Here is a 26,890-nt window from a genome sequence, read left to right as displayed (position 1 = left end):
AGGCCCTTTACAACTCAGGGAGACCCTGTTTCAAAATAAAGAATAAAAAATAGGGCTAGGGGTGTAACTCAGAGGTAGAATGCCCCTGGGTTTCATCCCCAGTACCAAAAAAAAAAAAAAAAAAAAAAGGTATTTCAAGGAGGAAGCCTTTCTTGAGGCCTAGCCATGGAAACCCTTTTGTGGCTACCATCTGGGCAGGATCTGTGAATCCATGTCCCAACACGGCTGGCACACAGAAAGAACTCAGTGGGACAGGACTCCAAGGCCACCAGCAGTCCCTCCTCTAGGAAGTAGCACTATCCTAGCACGCAGTTCACCTCAAGGTCACAGCGACTCAGAACGAGCTGGAACAGGAAGGTGGAGGATGAACTGCTGAGGTGAGAGAAAGGGCAGAGGCACTTAATTCTCACTGCCTATTGTGTACCCAAGCATCAAGTCAGGAAGATGGGGCCACACCTACCGTGTGATTTCCAAACACCTGAAGACTCAGTATGAGAAACTGTAAAGCGCCTTGAAAAAGCAGCACTCAGACATGTGAGCTGTCGCCACTGTCCTGTTCTGTAACAGACAAGTTCCACTCGAGAAGGCGTGTCCAGGCCACAGGAGAAAGCTTGGCCTCTCACCCACAGTCCTAGTTTTATGTCTTAGGATACCCAGGAACTCCTCTAGCTCTGACCTCTCCCCAGCTCCAGGGCCAGGCAGTCAAGAGCTGAGTCTAGCAGCCACCTAAACCTGCCTTGTTCAAAGCCAGGATCATCTCTGTCCCTGAGCCTGCCCCTCCACTCCTCACCTACTGGTCTTAACCATCTCAGTAAACAGCAGATCTACCCTCCCACTAGCTTAGACCCAAACCTTAGGAGCTACCCCTACCTCTTCTCCCTTATGTCAGTATCTGAATCATCAGCAAATCCTTCCCATCCATCCATCCATCCATCCATCCATCCATCCATACATCCATCCATCCATCCATCCATCCATCCATTTTCAGAATATGCCCAGAATGCAACCCCTTCCCACCAGTGCCCCCCTCATGCTTTTCCTAGCTACGCTCTCCTCGTCCAACCAAAAGGGTTTCTCTACTCTCTTCCTTGCAGACCCGTCTTTCACACAGCAGCCAGAAGATCAACTGCTCACAGCACTCACAGTAAAAAGTCAAGTCTTTACAATGGCCCAGGGCAAGCTGGCACACGACCCCTAGTCCTCCTCTCCTTGCTGCTTGTTCCAGCCACCCACCCAGGTTTCCTCTCTGTTCCACTGACCCACCAGGCCCAGGCCCATCTCAGGGGCTGCTGCCTCTAGCTGGTGGGCATGCTGGATGCCCTCACATTCTTCAAAAGGCATTGTCATTCCAATGGCATCTTTTCAGTGAGGTTTTTCCCTGGCTACCTCACCACAATTGTTATTGTGATGTCCAGTGCCTGACTCAGAAAAATGTATGAGGACTGTTGAGCCCCAGCCTCTCCTCCCCACGAGTCCTCCCTAGAAGAATGGCACTGTCAGCGGAGAAGAGCTAGCTCTCATCAGTCTTGAGGAGAGTCTCCCTACATCGGGTATGGGAACGTGCTCCTTTCTTCTGCTCCAAGGCCAAGGGAAATCCAGTGTGTCTAGAGCTCCCGTAGGACCCTGGCTGCAGGAGTGGACGCAGCTCTGGCTCTGTCCCACCACTCTGAGCCAACATCAGGTTACCAGCTCTTCCAGCATACCTAGAGAGCCAGTCTTCATCTCCACGTTGTAAGGTGAGAAGCCCATCCTGTGCAATGCCGTCTAGAAAGGCTGCCGATGGCAAGGTACGGTGGAAAGACCCCAAGCCCTGGAATGAGCCCGGTTTCCTTATGAGAAGAAAACCACCCACTCGCCTTGCTGGGCTCATGAGTGCCATTCTTCATGAAGGCTGAAGGAGGCACACGTGGCACAGCAGGGGAAGCCGGGCAGCACTCGCGCTGGCTCCCCCGTGCCGAGTGCAGGCGCCCACCTGGTTTCGCTGTCGCCCCATCAGCAGCACGCAGAGGACGTAGAGCACTTCCAGTTTGTACATGATCTCGTGCATGATCTTCATCGACTGGGGCAGCTGCGTCCTGGCTGACGTGTGAGGCAGCCCGCTCTCCTCTGATGCGCCTGGAGGAGGGAGCACAGTGGAGGCTGACACAGCCCCGGGGAGAGCGTGAGTCAGGGCTCCCGAGGAACACGAACACATTCTGCCTTCAACCAGCTCTCAACAGACTGGAGGTAACAGCCAGGAGACTGGGCCCAGGTCTGCCTCAGAGATTCTTGAAAGCCACAAAGTTCCCTCAAAACTCCAGAAGCTAATGCCAGGCATGGTGGCACACGCTGTAATCCCTGCGCTTGGGAGGCGGAGACGGGAGGATCGCGCAGGTTCAAAGCCAGCCGTGCTGGCTTAAGAGACCCTGTTTCCAAATAAAAAGTATATATATAAAAAAATAGGTCTGGGAGTGTAGCCCGGAGGTAGAAGGGTTTCCAGGAACCCCACTACCACCAAAACAAAACAAAACAACAAGACAAAAAACAACCACCAAAAAAAACCTCCAGAAGCCAGACAAACTTAGAAAAATGGGTTCTGCAGTTCCAGAGCTCATCAACTTTAACATAAAGTAAAAATACTCTGAAACAGTCAATGCAGCAGCATAATCTCCCCCCCCCCTGCCACTCCCTCTCTGGCCACTGACCAGAGCCCCAGGAAGAGCAAGCGGGATGTCTGACAGCAAACTATGTGGCGCTCTCGCAGGTCACTAAGGACTGTGAGGCCTTGGCTCTGTCCAGATCCCATGAGGTACACTGCTGAGCCTGAGGGGTTCTCTTTCAAGATTCCCCTACTTTTCAAAGACCCAGCCAAACTTTTCTAGGTTTAATTTTCTCGAGCAGACCAGGCTTCAACAAGACTGGTAAGAGACAGAGCTGACATTAAATCTACCAGCAGGTTTTCTTGCTTGCTTTTTTGGGTGTGTGTGTGTGTGTGTGTGTGTGTGTGTGTGGTACTAGGGATTGAACCCAGGGGCATTCTAACGCTGAGCTTCACCCAGCCCAATTTTTTACACTTTATTTTGAAACAGGGTCTCACTAAGTTGCAGAGGGTCTCACAAGTAGCTGTGGCTGGCTGAGAACCTGCAATTCTCCTGTCTCAGCCTCCCAAGTACTGGGATTACAAGCGTGTGCCACCACACCTGGTCTAGCAGGTTCTTATTTTACATAATATCATCATTCCTAATGGTAGGAGGCAGGTAGTAGCTATGTGTGGGACACTCCACACGTGTCAGGCATTGGACTCACAGTTTCAGGTACCTGTTAAATGTACTCTACTACCAGTGAGCAAACAAAAGACAAAACTGGCTCATCAAGACACAAAGGAGTCCACCCTTGAAAAGGGAGGAGAAAAAGGAATGAAGATGGAGGGCTTTGGAATTACAACTTGCTGGTTTGTGACTCTGGGTAAGTCACCTTCTCCCGAGCCCTTTGATTGCTCTGTACTATTAACTGTAGACAGCTAGGGTTACTGTGAGGACCAAAGAGGAACACAAGAAAAGCCCAGCACTACATGCCTACAAAGCCTAGGTCATCACTACACCCCCCCCTTTTTTTAATTCTGTTTTTATTTTTTTTGGTACTGAGGATTGACTCCAGAGGCATTCTATCTCTGGGTTACTGAGAGTCTCACCACCTGCTGGTGCTCTCTGTGGACCTGTGATCCTCCGGTCTCAGCCTCCCAAGTACTAAGATTACAAGAGTGCACCACCACGCCCAGCTGCTAGATCCCTTTAAGAGAGCACTGGCCAAGCTGGACATGGTGGTGCATGCCTATAATCCCAGTGCTTAGGAAGCTGAGACAGGAGAATCACAGGTTCAAGGCCAGCCTCATCAACCTAGCAAGACCTTGTTTCCAAATAAAAAATAAAATAGGGCTGGGGGTATAGCTCAGAGGTAGAATGTCCCTAACTTTAACCCCTCCCCAGTACCACCAAAAAAAGGGGCACTCACAGGAGAGGCTGGGTGATCTCAGAAGAATTATTCCCTTCAGTTTTATTTATTTAATTTATTTTTAATTTATTTACTTAGGTACTAGGGATTGAGCCCAGGGGCATTCAACCTCTAAGCTATACCCCCAGTCCTATTTTATTTTTATTTTGAAACAGGGTCTCACTAGGTTGATGAGAGTCTTACTACTTGCTAAGGCCATCCTGGAACCTGTGATCCTCCCGTCTCAGCCTCTCCTGTACTGGGATTACAAACCTGAACCACCACACCCAGCCAGTTTCCTTATCTTAAAGTAAAAGGATAAATCCATAGCTGCTAAGGCTCTTTCAACTCCTATTGGATCTGCAGCCCTGCAGGCCTTTTGCAGAAGTCAGAGAAATGACCCGAACTTATTGCCCCCCACAGCCTTGGAATAATTTTTTCCAGCCACACTGTATCATTACCAGAAAATCAAAGCCCTGGAAGAGGACAGTTTCTAAGTGAAGCATGCCTAAGAGGCAGCAGGCCTGGGGTTTAGGAGCACATACGCTACGCCAGACAGAGTGTGAGCCTTCAGCAGCTGTGGCCTTGGTAAGTCAGCACCTCTCTGGGCTACATTACTCATTCTCATCTGTGAAAGAGCCACGACTGCAGCATCAACCTCCCAACGCTGCAAAGATGGAAGGGATTCATAGTCTGGAGGTACTCAGACCAATGTCTGCAAAAGTAAACGACACATGAATACCTACTAAATAGAAGTAAAAAACTGAGTTCTGCTAATATTTGCTGACTATTGTTTTCTTTTCTTTTTTAAATTTTGTTTTATAAATTTAATTTCTTTTGCAGTACTGAGGATCGAACCCAGGGGTATTCTACCTGAGCTACACCCCCAACCCTATTTTTTATTCTTTATTCAAAACAAGGAATCACTAAGTTGTGGAGGACCTCACTAAGTAGGTGGGGCTGGCCTCAAACCTTCAATCTTGCCTCAAGGTCCCAAGCAATAGGATTACAAGCATGTGTCACCCTGCCGGACTAAATTTTTTTTTTTTTTTTTTTTTTGTGGTACTGGGGTTCTACCTCCGGGTTACACTCTCAGACCTATTTTTTTAATATATTTTTTATTTGAAAACAGGGTCTCTTAAGCCAGTGAGGCTGGCTTCGAACCAGCACGATCCTCCTGTCTCCGCCTCCCAAGCGCGGGGATTACAGGAGTGTGCCACCACACCCGGCTAAATTAATTTTGTATTGTTACATAAAAAATGATATACATCAATGGGGTACTGTGAGATATTTAGATACATGAAAATATTGTATAATATTTAATTCAGATTAAATGTATCAATTTTTTCAAAATTTATCATTTCTTTATGGTAAAAACACCCCATATCCATTTCCTTTAGTTTTTTCAAATACAGTTATATAGAACAAATTGCTATCTAACTGAACCTACTGTGCAATAGTACACCAGCACTTCTTACTTCTAACTGTAATTTATTTATTTTTTTGCAGGTTCAACAAGTCTTTATTATAAAATTAGTAGGAAACAGAAAGGGAAGAGAAGAGAAGCAGCACGCCAGGGCACACTGGAGAGCCCGAAGCGGAACTCTAGCTGGAACTTATTACCTGCTTTCTTCTTTTCAATTTGCCTGCTCTTAATGGCTAACTAAAGCGGCAGTGGCAAAGCCTAAGGAAAAATTTACTGGGGAAATTATTTAAATAAATAAATGACTGAGAAAGTTCTATTGATTCACCTATATTTCCCTGTACGTGGGCAGCTCTGGGCAAGACTGAGGTGGTGTGTGGGGCTGGGAACCTGCATGCGTGCTGGTGACCCAGAGGCCTCGAGTCTGGCTATGGAAGGAGCAGACGCACTGTGGGGCGCCTGGCCCTCAGCAGCGAGTGTCTGTGGACAAAGACACAGGCAGCTCAGGCTCTTACCCAAGTCACAGCCACTTCTGGAGTCTGGCTTACACACCCTGACAAACTCACTGGAATAAATATTTGCAAGAAAGAAGCCAGGCGTGGTGGCGCACGCTTGTAATCCCAGCATTTGGGAGGCTGAGACCAGAGGATCGTGGTTCTCAGACAGCCTCAGCTACTTAGTGAGGCCCTCTGCAACTCAGTGAGACCCGGTTTCAAACTAAAGAATAAAAAAATAGGGCAGGGGGTGTAGCTCGGAGGTCAAATGCCCCTGGATTCCATCCCCAGACCCGCAAAAAAAAAAAAAAAAAAAAAAAAAAAAAAAAAAAAAGTCTCCAAAGTAATGGCTAGAGCTGAGCAACCAGGTCGTTTCTCAGGATGAGGACAGGAAAACACATTCAAGAGGCCTGTCCTTCCCTCAGAATCTCTTCAGCTCTGCACTACTGATCAAAGTAGTTGCTTCTCTCCATGCATCTGCACTGTACTCCACATTCTGGAGCATACTCACTTTTATTTTATTTATTTCTTTTTGTTTTGGTGGTACTGGGGGTGGAACCCAGAGGCATCTACCTCTGGCTATACTCCCAGACCCATTTTTATATTTTATTTGGAAACAGGGTCTCACTAAGTTGCTGAGAGCCTCACTAAGTAGCTGAGGCTGGCTTCAAACCTGCGCGATCCTCCTGTCTCAGCCTCCCAAGCCCGGGGATTACAAGCGTGCGCCACCACGCCCGGCTCGCACATTCACTTTTAAAAATATATATGAGCCGGGTATGGCGGCACACGCCTGTAATGCCAGTTCTTGAAAGGCTGAAACAGGAGGATCCCAGTTCCACAGCCAGCCTCAGCAACTTAGGCCTTTGAGACACCCTGTTTCCAAATGAAAAACAAAGAACAGGGCTGAGGATGTAGTTCAGAGGTTCAACACCTCTAGGTTTAGTCCCTAGTACCACACACACAAGTGACAGTTCATACTCTATACTCGTTACTCAGCAGTCGACAGCTTTTCTTTCCGTCACTTGGAGTGCCACTGCCTCTGGCCTCCCCTATGCCCATGAAGCCAACCATTACTCTTACTGGCACGCTGGAGCATGACAAGCCATGCCTCTCTGGCTGCTTTCAAGATTTTCTCTGCCTTTTAGCATTTGTATTAAATGTCTTGAGGTATGGGTTTCATTGATTTATTCTACTTGGAGTTCTTTGAACTTCCTTGATGTGTACAATGTTTTCCAGTAATCTGGGATGCTTTCTGCCACTAATTTTCTACTCCTTTGTTTATCTTCTTCCGGTACTTCCATTATGTATATACTGGTGCACTTAATACTGTCTCACATTATTCTGAGGCTCTTTTTTTTTTTTTTTTTTTGCGACACTGGAAATGGAACCCAGGGACATTCTACCTCTGAGCTACACTCCCAACCCCATTTTTTGTCCTTTATTTTGAAACAGGGTCTCACTGAGTTGTAAAGGGTCTAAGTAGCTGAAGCTGTTCTGTTCATGAACTAAAACCCTTCTGTCTCAGCCTCCCAAACACTGGGATTACAAGCGTGCACTACCACGCCCAGCTTCTGTTCATTTTTGTTGTTGTTTATTCCTGTTCTTCAGAATGCTTAATCTCAGTGTATTCTTTAAGAGTGTGTGTGTGTGTGTGTGTGTGTGTGTGTGTGTGTGTGTTACTAGGGATTAAACCCACAGGCATTCTACCTTTGAGCTATACCTCATGCCCTAAAATAATTTTAGGAAACAGGGTCTCACTAAGTTGACACAAGTCTCACTAGTTGCTGAGGCTGTCCTTGAACCTGTGATCCTCCTGTCTCAGCCTCCCATGTTCAGGGATTACAGGTGTGTGCCACTATGCCTGGCCTATTCTTCAAGCTTTTTGATTCTTTCTTTTGCTGGTTCAAATATACCACTGAGTCCTTCCAGTGAACTTTTTTTCATTTCAGTTATACTTTTAACTCCAGAACTTCCACATGGCTCTTTTTCAAAAAATATTTCCTGCTGGGCGTGGTGGCGCACGCTTGTAATCCTCCCTTTGGGAGGCTGAGACAGGAGGATCGATCACACAGGTTCGAAGCCAGCCTCAGCTACTGAGTGAGGCTCTCAGCAACTTAGTGAGACCCTGTTTCCAAATAAAATATAAAATAGGTCTGGGAGTGTAGCCTGGAGGTAGAAAGCCCCTGGGTTCCACCCCAGTACCACAAAAAAAAAAAAAAAAAAAAAAAAAAAAACCCTATCTTTCCCTCGTTTTTTGTGGGGGGAGAGGGAGGTTACTGGGGATTGAATCCAGGGGCAGTCTATCTCTAAGCTATACCCCCACCTTTTTTGTTTTTTATTTTGAAACAGAGTCTCGCGAGTTGCCGGCCTCAAATCTGCAATTCTCCTGTCTTAGCCTCCCAAGTACTGAGATTACAAGTGTGTACCCCTACTCTTGGTTATTTTCTATCTTTTCATCGTTCTCCCTTTATAAGATATCTTCATCAAAGCTTCTTTTACTTCTTCATTTACTATTATGATGATTGTGGTACTGGGGACTGAACACAGGGGCACTCTACCACTGTGCTATTAGCCCCCCGGGGATGGAACCCAGGGGCATTCTACCTCCAAGCTACACCTCCAGTTTTATTTTTTATTCTCTTTATTTTGAAATAAGGTCTCACTAAGTTGCAGAAGGCCTCACTAAGTGGCTGAGGCTGTCCACAACCGCGATCCTCCTGTCTCAGCTTCTCAAATGCTGGGATTACAAGTGTGCGCCACCAAGCCCAGCACCCCCACCCCTTTTTATGAGACAGTCTTGTTGCTAAATTGCCCAGACTGGCCTTGAGCTCGAGACTCTCCTGTCCTAGCTTCCCCAGTACTGTGATTACAGGCACTCACCACCATGCTCAGCCAAGCCTGGACACCTCTAGTACTTCAGCAATTCTGGGTGGACACTGGTTCCCCTTGTCCCTGGGGCTTCTTGTTACTTGTTTAGTGACTATGCCTTACGGTTACAGTGAAATCCATTGCTCCAGAGCCTCCAGTGGCGCCCTCAGAGCACATGTGTAGGCTCCAGTGCTGGCAGGTGGCAGGGCTCTCTAACTGGTTCTTCCCATGACCTGTCAAGTTTTCTACCTCTTCTGGACTCAAGCTCAGGTGTTCAGCTCTACTGAGTACTGACTGAGTGCTCTACTTCTTTTTTTTTTCTGTGGTACTGGGGTTCCTGGAAGCCCTTCTACCTCCGGGCTATACTCCCAGACCTATTTTTACATTTTTATTTGGAAACAGGGTCTCCTAAGCCAGCGCGCGCGGCTGGCTTCGAACCTGCGTGATCCTCCTGTCTCTGCCTCCCAAGCGCGGGGATTACAAGCGTGCGCCACCACGCCCGGCTACTTTTTTTTGATAATGTGCTCCAAGCTACACCCCCAGCCCTTTTTTTTTTTTTTTGGTGTGTGTGTGTGGTACTGGGGATGGAACCTAGAGGCACTCTACCTCCAAGCTACACCCCAGCCCTGTTTTTTATTCTTTATTTTGAGACAGGATCTCACTGAGTCGCAAAGGGCCTCACTAAGTAGCTGAGGCTGTCTGTTAACCACATTCCTCTTGTCTCGGCCTCCCAAATGCTGGGACTACAAGCATGTGCCATCATGCCCAGCTCTTATTCTTTATTTTGAAACAAGGTCTTTCTAAATTGCAGAAGGTCTAAGTAGCTGAGGCTGGCCTTGAACCTGCGATCCTCCTACCTCTCAGCCTCCCAAGCATCGGGATTACAAGCATATACCACCATGTCTGGCTACTTTGTTGTTCTTAATTAGGAAGAGCTACCTGCCTTTTGTTTGCTTACCATCAAAATCTCCAGTTTTTGAGAATACCATTAGGTGCAAACTTTCCCAGATCCTGTCTTGCTAAGTGCTTCTCCCCTTGTAAGGACAACAGTCTCTGGGCCACTGCTCTGGGTGGGGTCATAGCCTCTTGCTCTGTCCACTCAGCCCTCTTGGTGTGGAGCCTCTGTATACCAGTAAGCTCTGTGAGAGCAGCTGCAGCCATAGTCTCAGCCTGAAGTGTCTGGGGTAGAGCTTCCATACTGAGTTCAGTAAAGACCAGGTGAAGCCATACTCACCAAGAACTCAGCATCTTCAACTTGGGAGTTGGAAGGGATGAGAAAAGCTGGTGACCTGCCCAGTGAAATATCATATTCCTTCTTTGGGAACTGAGAATTCCTGGTTTCACACAATCGGACCCCGTTCTGCTGCTCAGAGTCAAGTGCTTCAGGCATGGGCCAGAGTCCTTCACCAAGAAGCTGGGGCTCAGACTAGAACTCTACTCACTAGGCTGCCTTATCCCATCACAGGCACCAGAAAAGGCAGGGTAGAGCAAAGAGAAGGCTGAAGAGAGATGGAGGATGAAGACAAGAAAAGTTCTTTGGGTTTCTAATAACTCTGGTTGCTAGCTCTAGTCAAACCCTGAGACCTTGAAGTTCTGAAACAAAGCCCTTCCTCCTGCAATCAGGGGCATCCAGAGCGACTTCAATGAGGTTCCCGTAAGTGGCTATCAAGGGACTCTTAACAGTCATGGTCTGGGACCACCATAAGTAAAATTCTACTTTGATGCCGGGCGTGGTGGTGCACGCTTATAATCCCTGTGCTTGGGCAGTGGAGACAGGAGGATTGCGCAGGTTCGAAGCCAGTCGTGCTGGCTTAAGAGACCCTGTTTCCAAGTAAAAAAGTATGAAAATAGGTCTGCTGGGCGTGGTGGTACATGCTTGTAATCCCCGTGCTTGGGAGGCGGAGACAGGAGGATCGCACAGGTTCGAAGCCAGCTGTGTTGGCTTAAGAGACCCTGTTTCCAAAAATAAAAAGTATAAAATAGGTCTGGGAGTGTAGCCTAGAGGTAGAAGAGCTTCCAGGAACCCCAGTACCACCAAAAAAATAAAAATAAAAATAAAAATAAATAAATAAATAAAATAAAAATAGGTCTGGGAGTGCAGCCTGGAGGTAGAAGGGTTTCCAGGAGCCCCAGAACCACCATCACCACAAAAAAAAAAAAAACAAAAAAAAAAACTACTTTGAGCAAATCTCAAATAAATCTTCCTTGGAAAGGAGGTCAGCAATATCTGTTGGGAGACAGACAAGCTGGGCATGGTGGTGCACGCTTGTAATCCCAGAACGTGGGAGGCTGAGACTCCCAGCACCAAAAAGAGAAAAAAAAAAAAAAAAAGAAAGGAAGGAAGAAAGAAAGAAAAAGAAAAGTCTCTGGAACCCAAGGAAAAGCTCAGCACTCAGAGGACCCACCAAATGTACCTTGATTGTGCTCAGACTCTTCATTGGCAACTCGCATCAGGGCATCTAGCACCAAAGCGTTGTCCAACCAGGTATACCACTCCTCTAACTCCTGAAGGAAGCTGGCTGTTCCCGTGGACTCTGACACCTTTCGTGTAGCCAGTTTGCAGAGCCGTTCGACAAAACCAGGGATACTGAGAAGGGCCGCTGCCAGAGAAAACAAGATAAAATTTTCAAAACACAGACCAGCAAAATAGGCTATAAAGCGATCAACAATCTGTGTGATAAGAATGCTTCTTACTGTGATGGTAGCTAGTTACAGCCGCGAGCGCGCGCGCGTGTGCGTGTGTGTTGGTGGGGTTTTTTTGCCTTTTTTTTTTTTTTTTTTTTTTTTGCAAAACTGGGGATGAACCCAGGGGCATTCTACCCTCTGAGCTATACCCCCAGACCTATTTTTTATTTATTTTTGAAACAAGGTCTCACTAAGTTGTGGAGGGCCTCACAAGTTGCTGAGGCTGGACACCAACCTGTGATCCTCCTGTCTCAGCCTCCCAAGTCGCAGTCCTATTTTTATTCTTTATTTTGAACAGGGTCTCACTCAGTTGTGGAGGGTCTCACTAAGTAGATGAGGCTGGCCATCAACCTGCAATACTCCTGCCTCAGCCCCCCAAGTACTAGGATTACAAGTGTGCATTACCACACCCGGCTTGTGTGTATGTTTTATTGGAGATTAAACTCAGGGGCTAATTATACCTCCAAGCTACATCACTAACCTTATTTCTTATTTTTATTTTGAAACAGGGTCTCACTAGGTTGATGACAGCTTTAGTACTTGCTGAGGCTGCCTTCAACTGAGATTCTCCTGTCTTAGCCTCCCAAGTACTAGAATTACAGGCATGCACCACCACGTGTGGTTTAGATCAGCTCTTTTAAGATGAAATGTTAAGCTGACATAAACAGTAATAAAGAAAAATGTTAAAAAAGCCAGGCATAGAGCCGGGAGTGGTGGCACACGCTTGTAAACCCAACTGAGACAGGAGGATCGCACAGGTTCAAAGCCAGCCTCAGCTACTTAGTGAGGCTCTCAGCAACTTAGTGAGACCCTGTTTCCAAATAAAGTAAAAAAATAGGTCTGGGAGTATAGCCTGGAGGTAGAAAAAAAAAAAAAAAGACAGGCATGGTGGCACACATTTGTAATTCCAGTACTTGGGAGGCTGAGACAGGATTGTAGGTTCACAGCTAGCCTCAGCTACTTAGGGCCTCTGCAACTTAGTAAGATCTTGTTTCAAAATAAAGAATAAAAAAAATAATAGGGCTGGGGGTAGAGTTTGGAGATAGAATATTCCTGGTTTCAATCCCCAGTACTACTAGGGAAAAAAAAAAACACGTTCAGTTTTTAGCTGATATAGGAAAACTGGCTCTACTTTATTTATTAATGGGAATAACCTTTATGCCTTGAATTTATGTTTTTGAGCCAAGAGGTCCATTTCTTAGAACTTGTCACAAAATATCTCACCATATACACAAAAAATAAAGATATTCATGGATGTGGTTTTTGTAATAATAAAAGGTGGAGACAACTAAGTGTTCATCAATAGCAGACTGATTAAATATGATAAATCAATATAATGGAATTGAATGCAGAAATTAAGATGACACAAATTTTTAGAGTGACTAAAAAAACTGTTTAAATTTACTTGTTAGAGAAAAATTATTAAACAATATTGGTTGTAAGTATATTTTCTTAAAAGTTTAAAAGTTTGCTTCTTCAATGTACATAAGAGGCCAGGTGTGGTGGCGCACACCTGTAACCCCAGTACTTGAGGCTGAGATAGGAGGATTGCCGGTTTACGGAGGATTGCCGGTTTATGGAGGATTGCCGGTTTATGGACAGCCCGAGATCCTTAGTGAGGCCTTCTGCAACTTAGCAAGACTTTGTTTCAAAAGAAAATAGGGCTGGTGGTGTTTAGGAGGGCCTCACTAAGTAGCTGAGGCTGGCTGCGAACCTGCAATCCTCTTATCTCAGCCTCCCAAGTAATGGGATTACAAGTGTATGTCACCACATCTGGATAAATGATGTTTTGTTTTGGTGTTTTTTGTGGTACTGGGGACTGAATCCAGGAGCATTCTACGACTACCCCCCTCCCCAGTTCTTTTTATATTCTGCTTTTTAAACAGAATTCTGCTAGGTTGCTGAGTCTCACTAAGTTGCTGAGGCTGGCCTTGAACCTGTGATCCTCCTGTCTCAGCCTCCCAAGTACTGAGATTACAGGCATGTGCCACCACGTGTGGCTAATGGTATGATTTTAAATAAACCTCTTTTGCAGATATCTTCATCGTTTAGATTCAATTATGCGAATAATTGATCTTGGGCACATAAATAGCATGGCTTTAAAGAATGCCTGAATACCAATGTGAAAGAATTGTAGGGCTGTAATTACATGCCTATAATCCTAGTACTTGGGAGGCTGAGACAGGAGGATTGCACATGGATTCAAGATCACCCTCAGCAATTTAGCAAGACTTGTATTTTAAAAAAAAGCACTTAAAAAAGGGCTGGAGGTGTAGTTTTGAGGTAGAATGTCGCTGGGTTCAATACCTGGTACCAAAAATTTTAAAAAAGAAAAATAATTAATAAGCTGCACATGGTGGCAATACCTGTAACCCCAGTACTTGGGAGGCTGAAATAGGAGGATCGTAGGTTCAAAGACAGCCTCAGCAACATAGTGAGGCTTTCAGTAACCTTGTCTTGTTTCCAAACAAAAAATAAAACGGGCTTGGAGGTAGGATGCCCCTGGCTTCAATCCCTAGTACCGTACCCCCTTGCACATACAGTAACCATACTAACACAGTTCTAAATCAAACAACATATAAAACCATACATTAAGAAGCCCCACTGCAGCTGGGCATGATGGAGCAGGCTTGTAATCCCCGCGCTTGGGAGGCTGAGACAGGAGGATCGCACAGGTTCAAAGCCAGCCTCAACTACTTAGTGAGGCTCTCAGCAACTTAGTGACACCCTGTTTCCAAATAAAGTATAAAATAGGTCTGGGAATATAGCCCGAAGATAGAAAAAGCCCTGGGTTCTACCCCCAGTACCACAAAAAAGAAAGGAAAAAAAAAAAGAGAGAAGCCCCATCGCCACTGCTGACACTCCCCACCATTACCAGCCTCTTCCTAGCAGAAAGCCACTTAAGATTTCTTGTGTACTTTTTCAGTTTCTCTATGAATACTGTATGTAAGCAAACAAATAAGAGGTCTTAGTCTTCCTTCTGCCTTAATGTAAATGTATTATATTATACACATTGTTCTGCATTTTTTTTGGTACTGGGGGTGGAACCCAGGGGCTATACCCCTAACCCTTTTTATTATTTATTTTGAAACAGGGTCTCACTAAATTGCAGAGAACCTCACCAAGTAGCTGAGGCTGTCCTTGAACCTGTAATCCTCCTGTCTCAGCCTCCCAAGTATTGGGATTACAAGCCTGTGCCACCATGCCTGGCTTTGCATTTTCTTTTATATCATTAATATACGTTGGAGATTCTTTTATTTTTTTATTTTTTGCGGCACTGGAGATGGAACCCAGGGGCATCTACCTCCAAGCTACTCCCCCAGCTATATTTTTTATTCATTTTGAAACAGGGTCCTACTAAGTTGCATAGGGCCTCACTAAGTAGCTGAGGTTGGCCTCGAATTTGCGATCCACCTGTCTCAGCCTCCCAAGTACTAGGATTATAAGCATGTGCTACCACTTCTGGCATGATATTCTTTTATTTTTTTTACAACTATATAAATTTCCATTATGTAAATATTCTTAGTAGTCTATTATTGATGAATACTTGGGTTGTTTCCAGTGTCTCAATATTGCAAATAATGTTGCAAAAGAATAAATAACCTTGAAGGCTGGGTGTGGTGGCGCACACTTGTAATCCACATGCTTGGGAGGCGGAGACAGGAGGATCGCGCTGGTTCCAAAGCCAGCCTTGCTGGCTTAAGAGACCCTGTTTCCAAACAAAAATATAAAATAGGTCTGGGATTGCAGCCCGGAGGTAGAAGGGTTTCCAGGAATCCCAGTACCACAAAAAAAAAAAAAAAAAAAAAAAAGAATAACCTTGACATATATCAAATCTTTAAGATATGGCTCAGAAGAGGTTTAGTTGGTTAAAAGGTATATGCATTTGTAATTCTTATTAAAAGTGGGTTGTTTTTAGGTTCTGAACCCATTAAAAAATCTGATGAGCCAGGCATGGTGGCGAACGCTTGTAATCCCAGCATTTGGAAGGCTGAGATGGGAGGATTTCGGTTCGAGGACAGCCTCAGCTACTACTTAGTGAGGCCCTTTGCAACTCAGTGAGACCCTGTTTCAAAATAAAGAATACAAAATAGCAGCCAGGCATAGTGGCACATGCTTGTAATCCCAGAATTCAGGAGGTGGGGACCAGAGGATTGCAGTTCGAGGACAGCCTCAGCTACTTAGGCCCTTCGTAACTTAGTGAGACCCTGTTTCAAAAAATAAAAGACTGCTGGGCATGGTGGCAGACGCTTATAATTCCCGTGCTTGGGAGGCAGAAACAGGAGGATCGCACAGGTTCTAAGCCAGTCTCTCTGGCTTAAGAGACCTTGTTTCCAAATAAAAATATAAAACATAGGTCTGGGAGTGTAGCCCAGAAGTAGAAGAGTTTCCAGGAACCCCAGTACTACCAAAAAACAAACAAACAAACAAACAAAACAACAACAACAAAAGACTAAAAAATAGGAGTGGGGGTGTAGTTCAGAGGCAGAATGCCCCTGGGTTCCATCCCCAGTACCGAAAAAAAAAAAAAAAGATGGGCATGGTGGTGCATGCTTTTAATCCCTGTACTTGGGAGGCTGAGACAGGAGGATCACAGGTTCACAGACAGCTTCAGCTACTTAGTGAGGCTCTCCGTAGCTTAGTGAGACCCTGTTTCCAAATAAAGAATAAAAAATAGGGTGAGGCGTGTAGCTTGTAGGAAGCATGCCCCTGGGTTCAATCTCCAGTACTGAAAAAAAAATTCTGATGGAAGCTACAGAACTTGCCAGGTGTGGTAGTGCACGCTCGTAATCCCAATACCTGGAAGGCTGAGACAGGAGGATCACAGGTTCTTGGCCAGCCTCAGCTACTTAATGAGGCTCTGCACAACTCAATGAGACCCTGTTTCAAAATAAAGAATAAAAAAATGGGTTGAGCTCGTAGGTAGAATGCCCCTAGGTTCAATCCCCAGTACCAAAAAAAAAAAAAAAAAAAAGATATAGAACTTAGCCCACAAAATATAAATATACATTTTACACTACTCTAAGTGGTGAACCCTAGGAGACTTCATACATCATTCTCTAGAGATACTGAAAGAGCTAGATGAGTTAAGAAGAGTTTCAGAGCTACAATCTCCAAATCCTAAGGAGTTGGAGACTTTACCTTGGTTGATTTCAGCTGCAGAAGGCCCCAAGCTCAAGCTCTTCTTGTGCTGAGCATTTTTGGCAAGAAGCGTGTGCTTGTCATCATTTCCTGTATCCATCTCTGAAATGGTGACAGCCAGAATCCGGCAGAAATTAGCAAGCTGCTGCTGATCAAAATTGGATACTAAGGAACTCAGATTGGGAACTTCATCTAGTCGGATCATTTCCTACAAAAGACACAAATACAACAATCCCCATGCTCAATTCACTCAAGAAACTGTTATGTGCCCTGTGCATTTCCTCCAAAATGGGAGTCAGTAGTAAGACCATCTGAATTCAAATCCCAGCCCTGGGCTGGGTGTGGTGGCGCACACCTGTTATCCCAGCATTCAGGAGGCTGAGACAAGAAGATCGAGGTTCGTGGACAGCCTCAGCTACTTAGTGAGGCCCTCTGCAACTCAGTGAGACTCTGTTTCAAAAATAAAGAATAAAAAATAGGGTATGGGGTGTAGCTTAGAGGTTGAATGCCCCTGGGCTCCATCCCCAGGCCCGTAAAGAAAAAAAAAAAAGGAATAGCTCAAACTTTTCTGCTATCATCGTAAGCAATTTTATTATTAAAAAGGCAGAAAGAGAGGACAGAAATTAAAGCATTTATGTGAGAGGGATGTAGTGGAGTAACTTGAAAATAAAAATCCCAGCCCTGAAATTTGCAGTTGTGCAATATCAGATAAATTAGAGTATTATCTGTCTTTCTTTTTTCTGTAAAGTGGGACTAACCTACTTCAGGATTAATCCCAAGTTAAATGTGCCTTCTGAACATCACAGTTTCCATTCTCTACCTTTGCTCTTGTGGCACATTTTGCTTATTTAAAAATTTTATTTTGCTGGGCAAGGAGGACTGCAATTCACGGACAGTCTCAGCTACTTAGAAAGGCCCTTTGCAACTCAGTGAGACCCTGTTTCAAAATAAAGAATAAAACATAGGACTGAGGTTGCAGCTCAGGGGTAAAATGCCCCTAGGTTCCATCCCCAGAACTGCAAAAAAAAAAAAAAATTTTTGCCAAGCATGGTGATGCACACCTATAATCCCAGTACATGGAGGCTGGGACTGGAGGATCACAAGTCTGAGGACACCCTCAGCAATACAGCAAGATTCTCAGCAACCTAGTGAGACCTTATTTCAAAACAAACAAACAAACAAACAAAAAAAGGCTGGGGGTTGAGCTTGGAGATAGACTGCCCCTGTGTACAATCCCCCTCCCCCTACACACACACACACACACACACACACACACACACACACACACAATTTTATATAAATAAGCTTAATTTTATTTGGTACTGGGGATGGAACCCAGGGGCATTTCATCTCTCAGCTCTATCCCCAGGCCTTTATTTATGTTTTTTATTTTGAAACAGAGTCTAGCTAAATTGCTGAGAATGGCCTTAAATCTGTGATCCTCCTATCTCCCTCTCCCAAGTACTGGGATTACAGGCATGCATCCACCACACCTGGCTTATTAAAAAAAATTTAAAAGAGCCAGGCGTGGTGGTGAATGCTTGTAATCCCAGCATTTGGGAGGCTAAGACTGGAGGATTGTGGTTCACAGATGGCCTCAGCTACTTAGTGAAGCCCTCCACAACTTAGTGAGACCTTGTTTCAAAATAAAAAATAAAAAACAAGGCAGGGAGTGTAGCTCAGAGGTCAAATGCCCCTGGGTTCCACCCCCAGACCTGCAAAAAATAAAAAAAAAAATAAATAAATAAAAGGCCACAACTAGAGTTATATAAACCACAAACTATGATGATGATGATGATGATTATTAATTATTTTGTGGTATTGTGGTTCCTGGAAGCCCTTTTACCTCCAGGCTACACTCCCAGACCTATTTTATACTTTTTTTTTTAATTTGGAAATAGGGTCTCTTAAGCCAGCACGGCTGGCTTCAATTTTACAAGTGTGCGCCACCACACCCGGCCATAAATTATTTTTTATGGCTTTTCTTTCTTTTAAACTTGAGATGAAACCCAGGGCTTCATGTATGCTAGGCAAGCACTCCACCTTTGACTTATATCTCAAGTCCCACTTATTTTTTACTCATTTATTTATTTATTTTTATTTATTTATTTTTTGGTGGTACTGGGGTTCCTGGAAGCCCTTCTACCTCTGGACTCCACTCCCAGGCCTATTTTATATTTTTGAAACAGGGTCTCTTAACGCCAGCGCGGCTGGCTTCGAACCTGCGCAATCCTCCTGTCTCCGCCTCCCAAGCGCGGGGATTACAAGCGTGCGCCACCACGCCCGGCCTCATTTATTTATTTTTAATATTGTGGTACTCTGAATTGAACTCAAGAGGCATTCTACCTTCAAGCTACACCCCAACCCTATTTTTTTAAATTATTTTTTAGTTTGAAACAATCTCACTAAGTTGCCCATGATGACTGCGAACCTGTGATCCTCCTATCTCAGCTTCCTAAGTACTCTGATTAAAAGCATACACCACCATGCCCAGCTAGTCATTCATTGTTTTTGAGATAGTCTTAACTAAGTTGTCTGGGCTGGCCTGAAACTATTTTTTTTTTTTTTTTTTTGGTGGTACTGGGGATTGAACCCAGAGGCATTCATCTTTGAGGTGAACCCCCAGCTTGATTTTACTTATGTGGAAACAGGGTCTTACTAGGTTGTTAAGAGTCTCACTTTTTTTTTTTTTTTTTTTTTTTTTTGCGTACTGGGGATGGAACCCAGGGACAAGCTACACCCCAAGCCCTACTTTTTCTTTATTTTGAAATAGGGTCTCACCGAGTTGAAAAGGGCTTCATTAAATAGCTAAGGCTGGCTGCGAACCATGATTCTCCTGTCTCAGCCTCCTGAACACTGGGATTACAAATGTGCGCCACCACACCCAGCTTTGGCCTGAAACGTGATCCTCAACTTCCCAAGTAGCTGGGATTATAGGTGTATGCCACCATGCTTGGCTTAGATTTCAAAGCTCTCTCCACCCAGATGCATTCCCTTTTCTCTCTCCAGAGGCAACCATTATTTTGAACTTTGTGTTTATTATTCTCAGGGTATGGTTTTATTTATTTATTTTTTTTGGTGGTACTGGGGTTCCTGGAAACCCTTCTACCTCCAGGCTACACTCCCAGACCTATTTTTAGATTTTTTAATTTGGAATCAGGGTCTCTTAAGCCAGTGTGGCTGGCTTCGAACCTGCACGATCCTCCTGTCTCCGTCTCCCAAGCACAGAGATTACAAGCATGTGCCACCACGCCCGGCTGCTTTAATTTTTATAAATATGTCCGTGGAATAAAGCACTGCTTGCATACATAGTATGAATGATATATACCTTACTTCTGACTCAACAATGAGTTTATTTACACTGATCCAAGTATTTCTAGTTCAATGATTTCTTTTATTACTTTATTCCACAATTTTATTGTTCTCCTTTTTATACATATTTACACGAAATACAACTTTCCACCTCTAAACAATGTTGTGAGGAACATTTCTACAGGTGCACCATGTACACATGTCCATGTAATCATTTATGTAGAGTGTACAAGGGCAGGTATTCTCATTTTTTTTACTTTAAAAGAAATATTTCTAAAGTTCCAAAATTAATGCTTACTCTAAGTTTTAATAGATATATCAAGTTTAGGGATTTTTCTTCTATTCTTAGCTGCTATGGTTTGAATAGGGTCTGTGTCCAACAAAGGCTCATATACTGGGAACCTGGTCTCCAGGGTGATACTATCAGAAAGTGATGCAACCTTTAAGAAGTGCGGCCCAATCCAGGTGTGGTAGCACACTCCTGTAAACCCCGTATCGAGAGGCTGATACAGGAGAATTGCAGGTTTGCAGCCATCCTCAGAAACAGGCAAGGTAGGCCCTCGGCAATTTAGTGAGAATCAGTTTCAAAATAAAAATAAAACAGCCAGGCGTGGTGGCGCATACTTGTACCTGGGAGGCTAAGACAGGAGGATCACCAGTTCACAGACAGCCTCAGCTACTTAGCAAGGCCCTCTGCAACTTAGTGAGACCATTTCAAAATAAAGAATAAAAATAGGGCTGGGGGCGTAGCTCAGAGGTAGAATGCCCCTGGGTTCCACCCCCAGTACTGCAAATAAATAAGTAAATAAAATAAAATAGGGCTGAGGTATGGACCAGAGGCAGACTGCCCCTTGGCTCCATCGGGAAGTGTTTAAGACACTGGGGATATACTCTCAAGAGGCAGCCCTCCTGGCCTCCTCGGCAGCTTGTAGGAGAACCTGAGCCGGCCCTCTCATCCCCGTCTGCTTCCCAGCTTGGATGTTTTCTTCTTGCGCTCCTGCACATACTCCCATATTGCTATCTGGCATGAGATGATGCCCTTGCCATATGGACCTTGAATTTCCAGAACTGTGAGCTAAATACGGCTCTTTTTTTCTTCATATGTAGCCTGTGTCAGATATTTTACTATAGTAATGAAAAGCTGACTTATACACTAGCTTTTATGATGAGTATTGAAATTTTAAAATGCTTTTATTTGGTAATATTCTTTTTTCTTTCCTTTTTGTTACTCCTTAAACTTAAAATCTGCAAGTGCAGCTGGGTGCAGTGGTACATGCCTCTAATCCCAGCTACTTGGGAGACTGAGGCAGGATCACAAGTTTCAGGGCAGCCAAGCAATTGAACAAAAACCCTGTTATCAAAATAAAATTTGGAGTCAGGCGTGGTGGCGCACACTTGTAATCCCAGCATTCGGGAGGCGGAGACCAGAGGATCGCGGTTTGCAGACAGCCTCAGCTACTTAGTGAGGCCCTCTACAACTCAGTGAGACCCAGTTTCAAAATAAAGAATAAAAAATAGGGCAGGGGTGTAGCTTGGAGGTCAAATGACCCTGGGTTCCATCCCCAGTACCACAAAATAATAAATATAAATAAATAAAATAAAATTTGGAGATATAACTTAGAGGTAGAATGTCCCTGAGTTCAATCTGCTGTATGGTGAAGGGAGGATATCTTCAAATGTGTGTATTATATGTTTTTTCCCCCTCATTTTCAACTGCTCTTGTATTCCTCGCAGATAATACCTGCTATTCTTTAAACTACTAATCTACTCAACTCTCACTGAATCATGTATTTCTAACACTACATGTAACAGAGATTTATAATTATTCGTTCCTACAACTATTTTTTCCTTCTTCTTTCTTTTGGCACTAGGGATTGAACCCAGGGGCTTTCTACCTCTGAGCTACACCACCAGCCCTATTTTATATTTTGTGGAACAGTCTTGCTAAATTGTTGAGGGGGGTCTCAAACCTTCAATCCTCCTGTCTCAGTCTCCCAAGCACTAGGATTACAGGCCTGTGCCACACACCTGGCTCTCGCATCTACTTCACAAATACTCTAATGGCGTTCTGCAGGGTGATTATGTCTTACCTTTTCTCTAGTGTCCTAACACAGAGGACCTAGCTATGAGGGCAATCAGTAAATATGCACTAACAAGCAAAAGATGCCTGGATGTTCACAGGAGTGTGCCGAAGTGGGAATGCTGGAGCAGCTGCTGCCGCCTTTGTTCTTCCTTTCCCAGTAGCACACACATCAGCTACTGTTATTACTGGAAACCATGGCTTTTAGCTCATCTGTTCCTCTAGCCCTGATTCAGTGTATGGGTCTCAAATCAGACCCCACCATTCCAGGCCCACTTCTTATGTTTTTTTTTAACTTAATATTTGAAACATACAACATATGCTATACTACAAAGCGAATAACTATATGCGCCTTTCCTATTGCACCTTTCTGCCTCTGTAGACAGTACCACCCCCAGTGCCACCATAAAAAAAATGAGCAATGATATGAATAAGCTTTTCACAGAAAAGAAACAAGCGGGCCGTAAGTAGAAGATGCTTAACTTCAGTGATAAATGTGGAAGTACAAGTCCTATAGCACATGGAGGGACACAGCGCAAATGTTGGTAAGAATGTGTATCTCACTTGTGTACTATCAATTTTTATATTAGAATTTATTTATACTTTTTAAGTTTTATATTTGCACAGTCATATACCCTGTACTCCAGCATCCAGAGGACTGAGGCATCAATATTTTGTAACCTATGCCCTAAGCACCTGCATAGGAAAGCTATGAACATAGAACAGTGATTCCTAGAAATGAAAACACTAGGTTGAGCCCGATGTATTGACACACGCTTGGAATCCTAGCGTTCGGGAGGCTGAGACAGGAGGATCATGGTTCGCAGACAGCCTCAGCTACTTAGAGGCCCTGCACAACTTAGTGAGACCCTGTTTTAAAATAAAGAATAAAAAATAGGGCTGGGAGTGTAGCTTGGAGGTTTGCAAAATTAATGGGAATACCAGCTAAATAGAAAAAGATTAACGTGTAATATGTAAGGGTATTATTTGAAGACATTTTTGTTTCATATTTATACATTTCCACATGTCTAATGGATTATGATGAAAAATAAAATTCTTTCTTGATCGTTGTCAAAATAATGTGGAAGCTACCACCCCAGAAAAATTTCTATTCGTGCACTCAAGTAACCTATGAGAACAGTTAAAGCATCATTGCTTCCGAGCAAAACGACTGAAAACAAGTCTGTGATTCATGTCTCTATATACAATGGAATGCTTTAAATTATTAGAAATGAATGAACTGAAGCCAGGCGTGGTGGCGCACGCCTGTAATCCCAGCATTCGGAAGGCTGAGACCGGAGGATCGCGGTTCGCGGACAGCCCCAGCTACTTAGTGAGGCTCTCTGCAACTCAGTGAGATCCTGTTTCAAAATAAAGAATAAAAAATAGGACAGGGGTTGGAGGTCAAATGCACCTGGGTTCCATCCCTGGATCCGCAAAAAAAAAAAAAAAAAAAAAAAAAAGGTAGAAAGAAAGAAATGAACTGTTGTTACAGGAAACAATATAGATAAATAGAAAATTATCAAGTGATAGAAGTTAGCTGCAGAAAACCGGAGATAGTATATTGAGTGTGTGTGTGGAGGGGTACTGGGGCTTGAACCTAGGGGCATTCTACCTCTGAGTGACCCCAGCCCTCTTTTATGTTTTATATTGAAATACAGCCTCACTAAGTTGCTGAGGCTGGTCACAAACCTGCCATCCTCCTGTCTCAGCCTCCCAAGTACTAGGATTACAAGTGGGCACCACCACACTCTGCTCACCCCCAGCCCTTTTTATTTTTTTGTTTTTGGAACAGGGTCTCACTAAGTTGATGAGAGTCTTACTACATTGCTGAGTCTGTCTGCAAACTTGCAGTCCTCTTGTCTCAGTCTTCCAAGTACTGGGATTATAGGTGTGTGCCACCTGTCTAGCCGTACATTGACTTTATAACACTCAAAAATAAAAACATCACATATGTAATAAAAACTTTTAATGGCAAACAATAGTAATTCTTTCTACCTCTGGGCTATACTCCCAGACCTATTTTATATTTTATTTGGAAACAGGGTCTCACTAAGTTGCTGAGAGCTTCACTAAGTAGCTGAGGCTGGCTTCAAACCTGTGCGATCCTCCTGTCTCCGCCTCCCAAGCGCGGGGATTACAAGTGTGCGCCACCACGCCCGGCTACATTGCTCATTTTTCAACTAGACTATTTGTCTTTTTCATGCTGATTTGAAAGAATTCTTAATAAATCCTGAATACCAAGTTTTTGTTTGTTGCATGAATTATAAATACATTTTCCCAGTTTGTGGTTTGGGTTTCCATCTTGTTTTAGTGTCCACCCCCTAGCACACTCTACCAAAGTGCTCATGGAGTACTGGAGACCCCATCATCTTTTTTTTGTTTTGTTTTGAATTTTGTTTTTTTTAGTGCTGGGGATTGAACCCAGGGGCACTCTATCTCTGAGCTACACCCCTGCCCTATTTTATTGTTTATTTTGAAGAAGGGTCTTACTAGTTGCAGAGGGCCTCGCTAAGTTGCTGAGGCTGGCTTCAAGCCTGTGACACCCTTCCTTGGCCTCCAACTACTGGGATTACAAACATGCGCCACCACGCCTGGCTATCATTTTTTTTGTAAGCACAGAAAGAAGTGAGAGGACATAGGGGATCAGGTAGGGAACACTGTGAGGTCTCCAATGCTAAGACTGCCAGAATCTGGAGTTTCCCCCCTCCAGAGGCCACTTGCACACACTGGCTGGAATACACAATTATTGGGAAAATAACAAAGCCTTTTATCAAAGGGCACAAAGGGCCTGTCTGGGGTCTGCACACATCTCCAGTGTGTTTCTATAGACAATGGGCCACTGATGCTGCTTCTGCCTGGGCAATAACAAGCAAGGCCCGAGAAAGCATAGCAGAAGGACAGAAATGAAAGCTGGGTCACCACAATGTACCCAGGTACCCTACTCCCTGCGATGGCAACCTCAAGGAGGCTTCTCAGCCATAAGAGGAAGAAATCTGCCAACCAGAAACCACCTAGAGGCTGAGGACGGATAAGGACTGGGGAAGTAAGCGCTGGGTTCTAAGAAGCATTGTGCCAAAATTCTAACATAGTGACTGTCTAACAGTGGTCTTTTTTGCTCTAATAGTAGTCTTTTTAGGGGGTCTCTGAGTTCTTGATGAGAAGATTTTAATCTAGTGCTTTCATTTTGATCATAATTTTTTTTAAAAAAAGCTATTGTCTATTTGAATGTCATCCTATGACCAAGTGAAAGGATTTCAGTGCTCACATTAGTATCTCCTGTGTTGGTGCCAACTAACCAACTTTGATTGTTGAAGACTAATGAGAAAAAAGAGGCAGACTTAATAAGCAAAAGTCAAACATTATCACCAGGGGAAATGTACCCTAATGAATAAAGGCTTCACAGAAGTTCAAATACAGAAAACTGGTTTGGTCAGACATGGGGGTGCACATGCATCCTGGTACTTGGGAGGCTGAGACAGTAAGACTGCAGGTTTATGGTCAGCCTCAACAACATGAGGCACTCCACAACTTCAGTTAATCCTGTTTCAAAATAAATAATAAAACAGGACTGGGGATATAGTTCAGAGGTAGAATGCCCTAGGGTTCAAATCCCAGTAAAATACGAAATGAAGGAAGGAAGGAAAGAGGGAGGGAGGGAGGGAGGAAACTGGTTTGAAAGTGCAAACACCAAACAGTAGACAACGGTATGCTATAAGAAACATGTGTCATAATAATTAGTGAGAGGGCCGGGCGAGGTGGCGCATGCTTGTAACACCCATGCTTGGGAGGCCGAGAAAGGAGGATAGCTCAGGTTCGAAGCCAGCCTCGCTGGCTTAAAAGGCCCTGTTTCCAAATAAAAAAAAGTGTAAAGTAGGTCTGGGAGTGTAGCCTGGAAGTAGAAGGGCTTCAGGAACCCCAGTACCACCCCAAAAATAAACAAATAAATAAATAAAAGGCTGGGCGTGGTGGCGCATGCTTGTAATCCCTGCGCTTGAGAGGCGAAGACAGGGCAGGTTCGAAGTCAGCTGCACTGGCTTAAGAGACCCTGTTTCCAAATAAAAACTCTAAAATACATCTGGGAGTGTAGCCTGGAGGCAGAAGGACTTCCAGGAACCCCAGTACCACCAAAAAAAAAAAAAAAAAAAATTAGTGAGGGGCAATTTTAGCTCACCCAAAGAACACTAACCATTATATTAAATTCACCAGGTCAGAACTGGGCGTGGTGGCACACGCTTGTAATCCCAGCATTTGGGAGGCTGAGACAGGAGGATCTCAATTCGCGAACAGCCTCAGGTACTTAGTATGGCCATTTGCAACTCAGACCCTGTTTCAAAATAAGGAATAAAAAGTAGAGCTGGGGGTGTAGCTCGGAGTTAGAATACCCCTGGGTTCCATCCCCAGTACTGCAAAAAAAAAAAAAAAAAAAAAAAAAAAAAAAAAGTAAATAAAAAATAAATAAGAGCTGGGCGTGGTGGTGCACACTTGTAATCCCCGCGCTTGGGAGGCTGAGACAGTAGGATCGCACAGGTTCGAAGCCAGCCTCAGCTACTTAGTGAGGCTTTCAGCAACTTAGTGAGACCCTGTTTCCAAATAAAATATAAAAAAAAAGGTCTGTGAGTATAGCCTGGAGGTAGAAAGCCTCTGGGTTCCACCCCCAGTACCACCCCCCCCAAAAAAAAAAAATAAAAAATAAAATAAAATAAATAAATAAGCTCACCAAGTCAATGTGAAGTTTTGAGTTTCATAATTAGATTCCAATTTATATACTTATGGAGGTTTCACAGTCTTATAAAAGACCCATTAATAATCTATTTTATACTTGAATATAGCTATGTAACACACACACACACACAAAACCACTAGGAATATGGGAGAATTTATTTTACTTATTTCTTTGAGGTATTGGGGATGGAA

The 26,890-nt window shown here is 44.1% G+C and overlaps 1 protein-coding gene across 1 annotated transcript in view; it reads right to left on the bottom strand.

Moving 5' to 3' along the window:
• Window positions 1-26,890, bottom strand: part of TRPC4AP (transient receptor potential cation channel subfamily C member 4 associated protein) — a gene marked incomplete at both ends in the record, with an annotated part of 77,121 nt that overhangs the window by 15,336 nt on the left and 34,895 nt on the right. The window contains 3 exons of the mRNA XM_080716407.1: window positions 1,973-2,139; window positions 11,169-11,354; window positions 16,582-16,789. Of these exons, the coding sequence (XP_080572533.1) occupies window positions 1,973-2,139; window positions 11,169-11,354; window positions 16,582-16,789 (561 nt within the window). The remainder of the gene's footprint in view (window positions 1-1,972; window positions 2,140-11,168; window positions 11,355-16,581; window positions 16,790-26,890) is intronic.

This window comes from Muscardinus avellanarius, assembly GCF_963383645.1.
Source record: "Muscardinus avellanarius genome assembly, chromosome: 19".
NCBI lineage: Eukaryota > Metazoa > Chordata > Mammalia > Rodentia > Gliridae > Muscardinus > Muscardinus avellanarius.
Note: the sequence above shows the minus strand (reverse complement) of the source record. Positions and strands in the feature narration are given on the sequence as shown.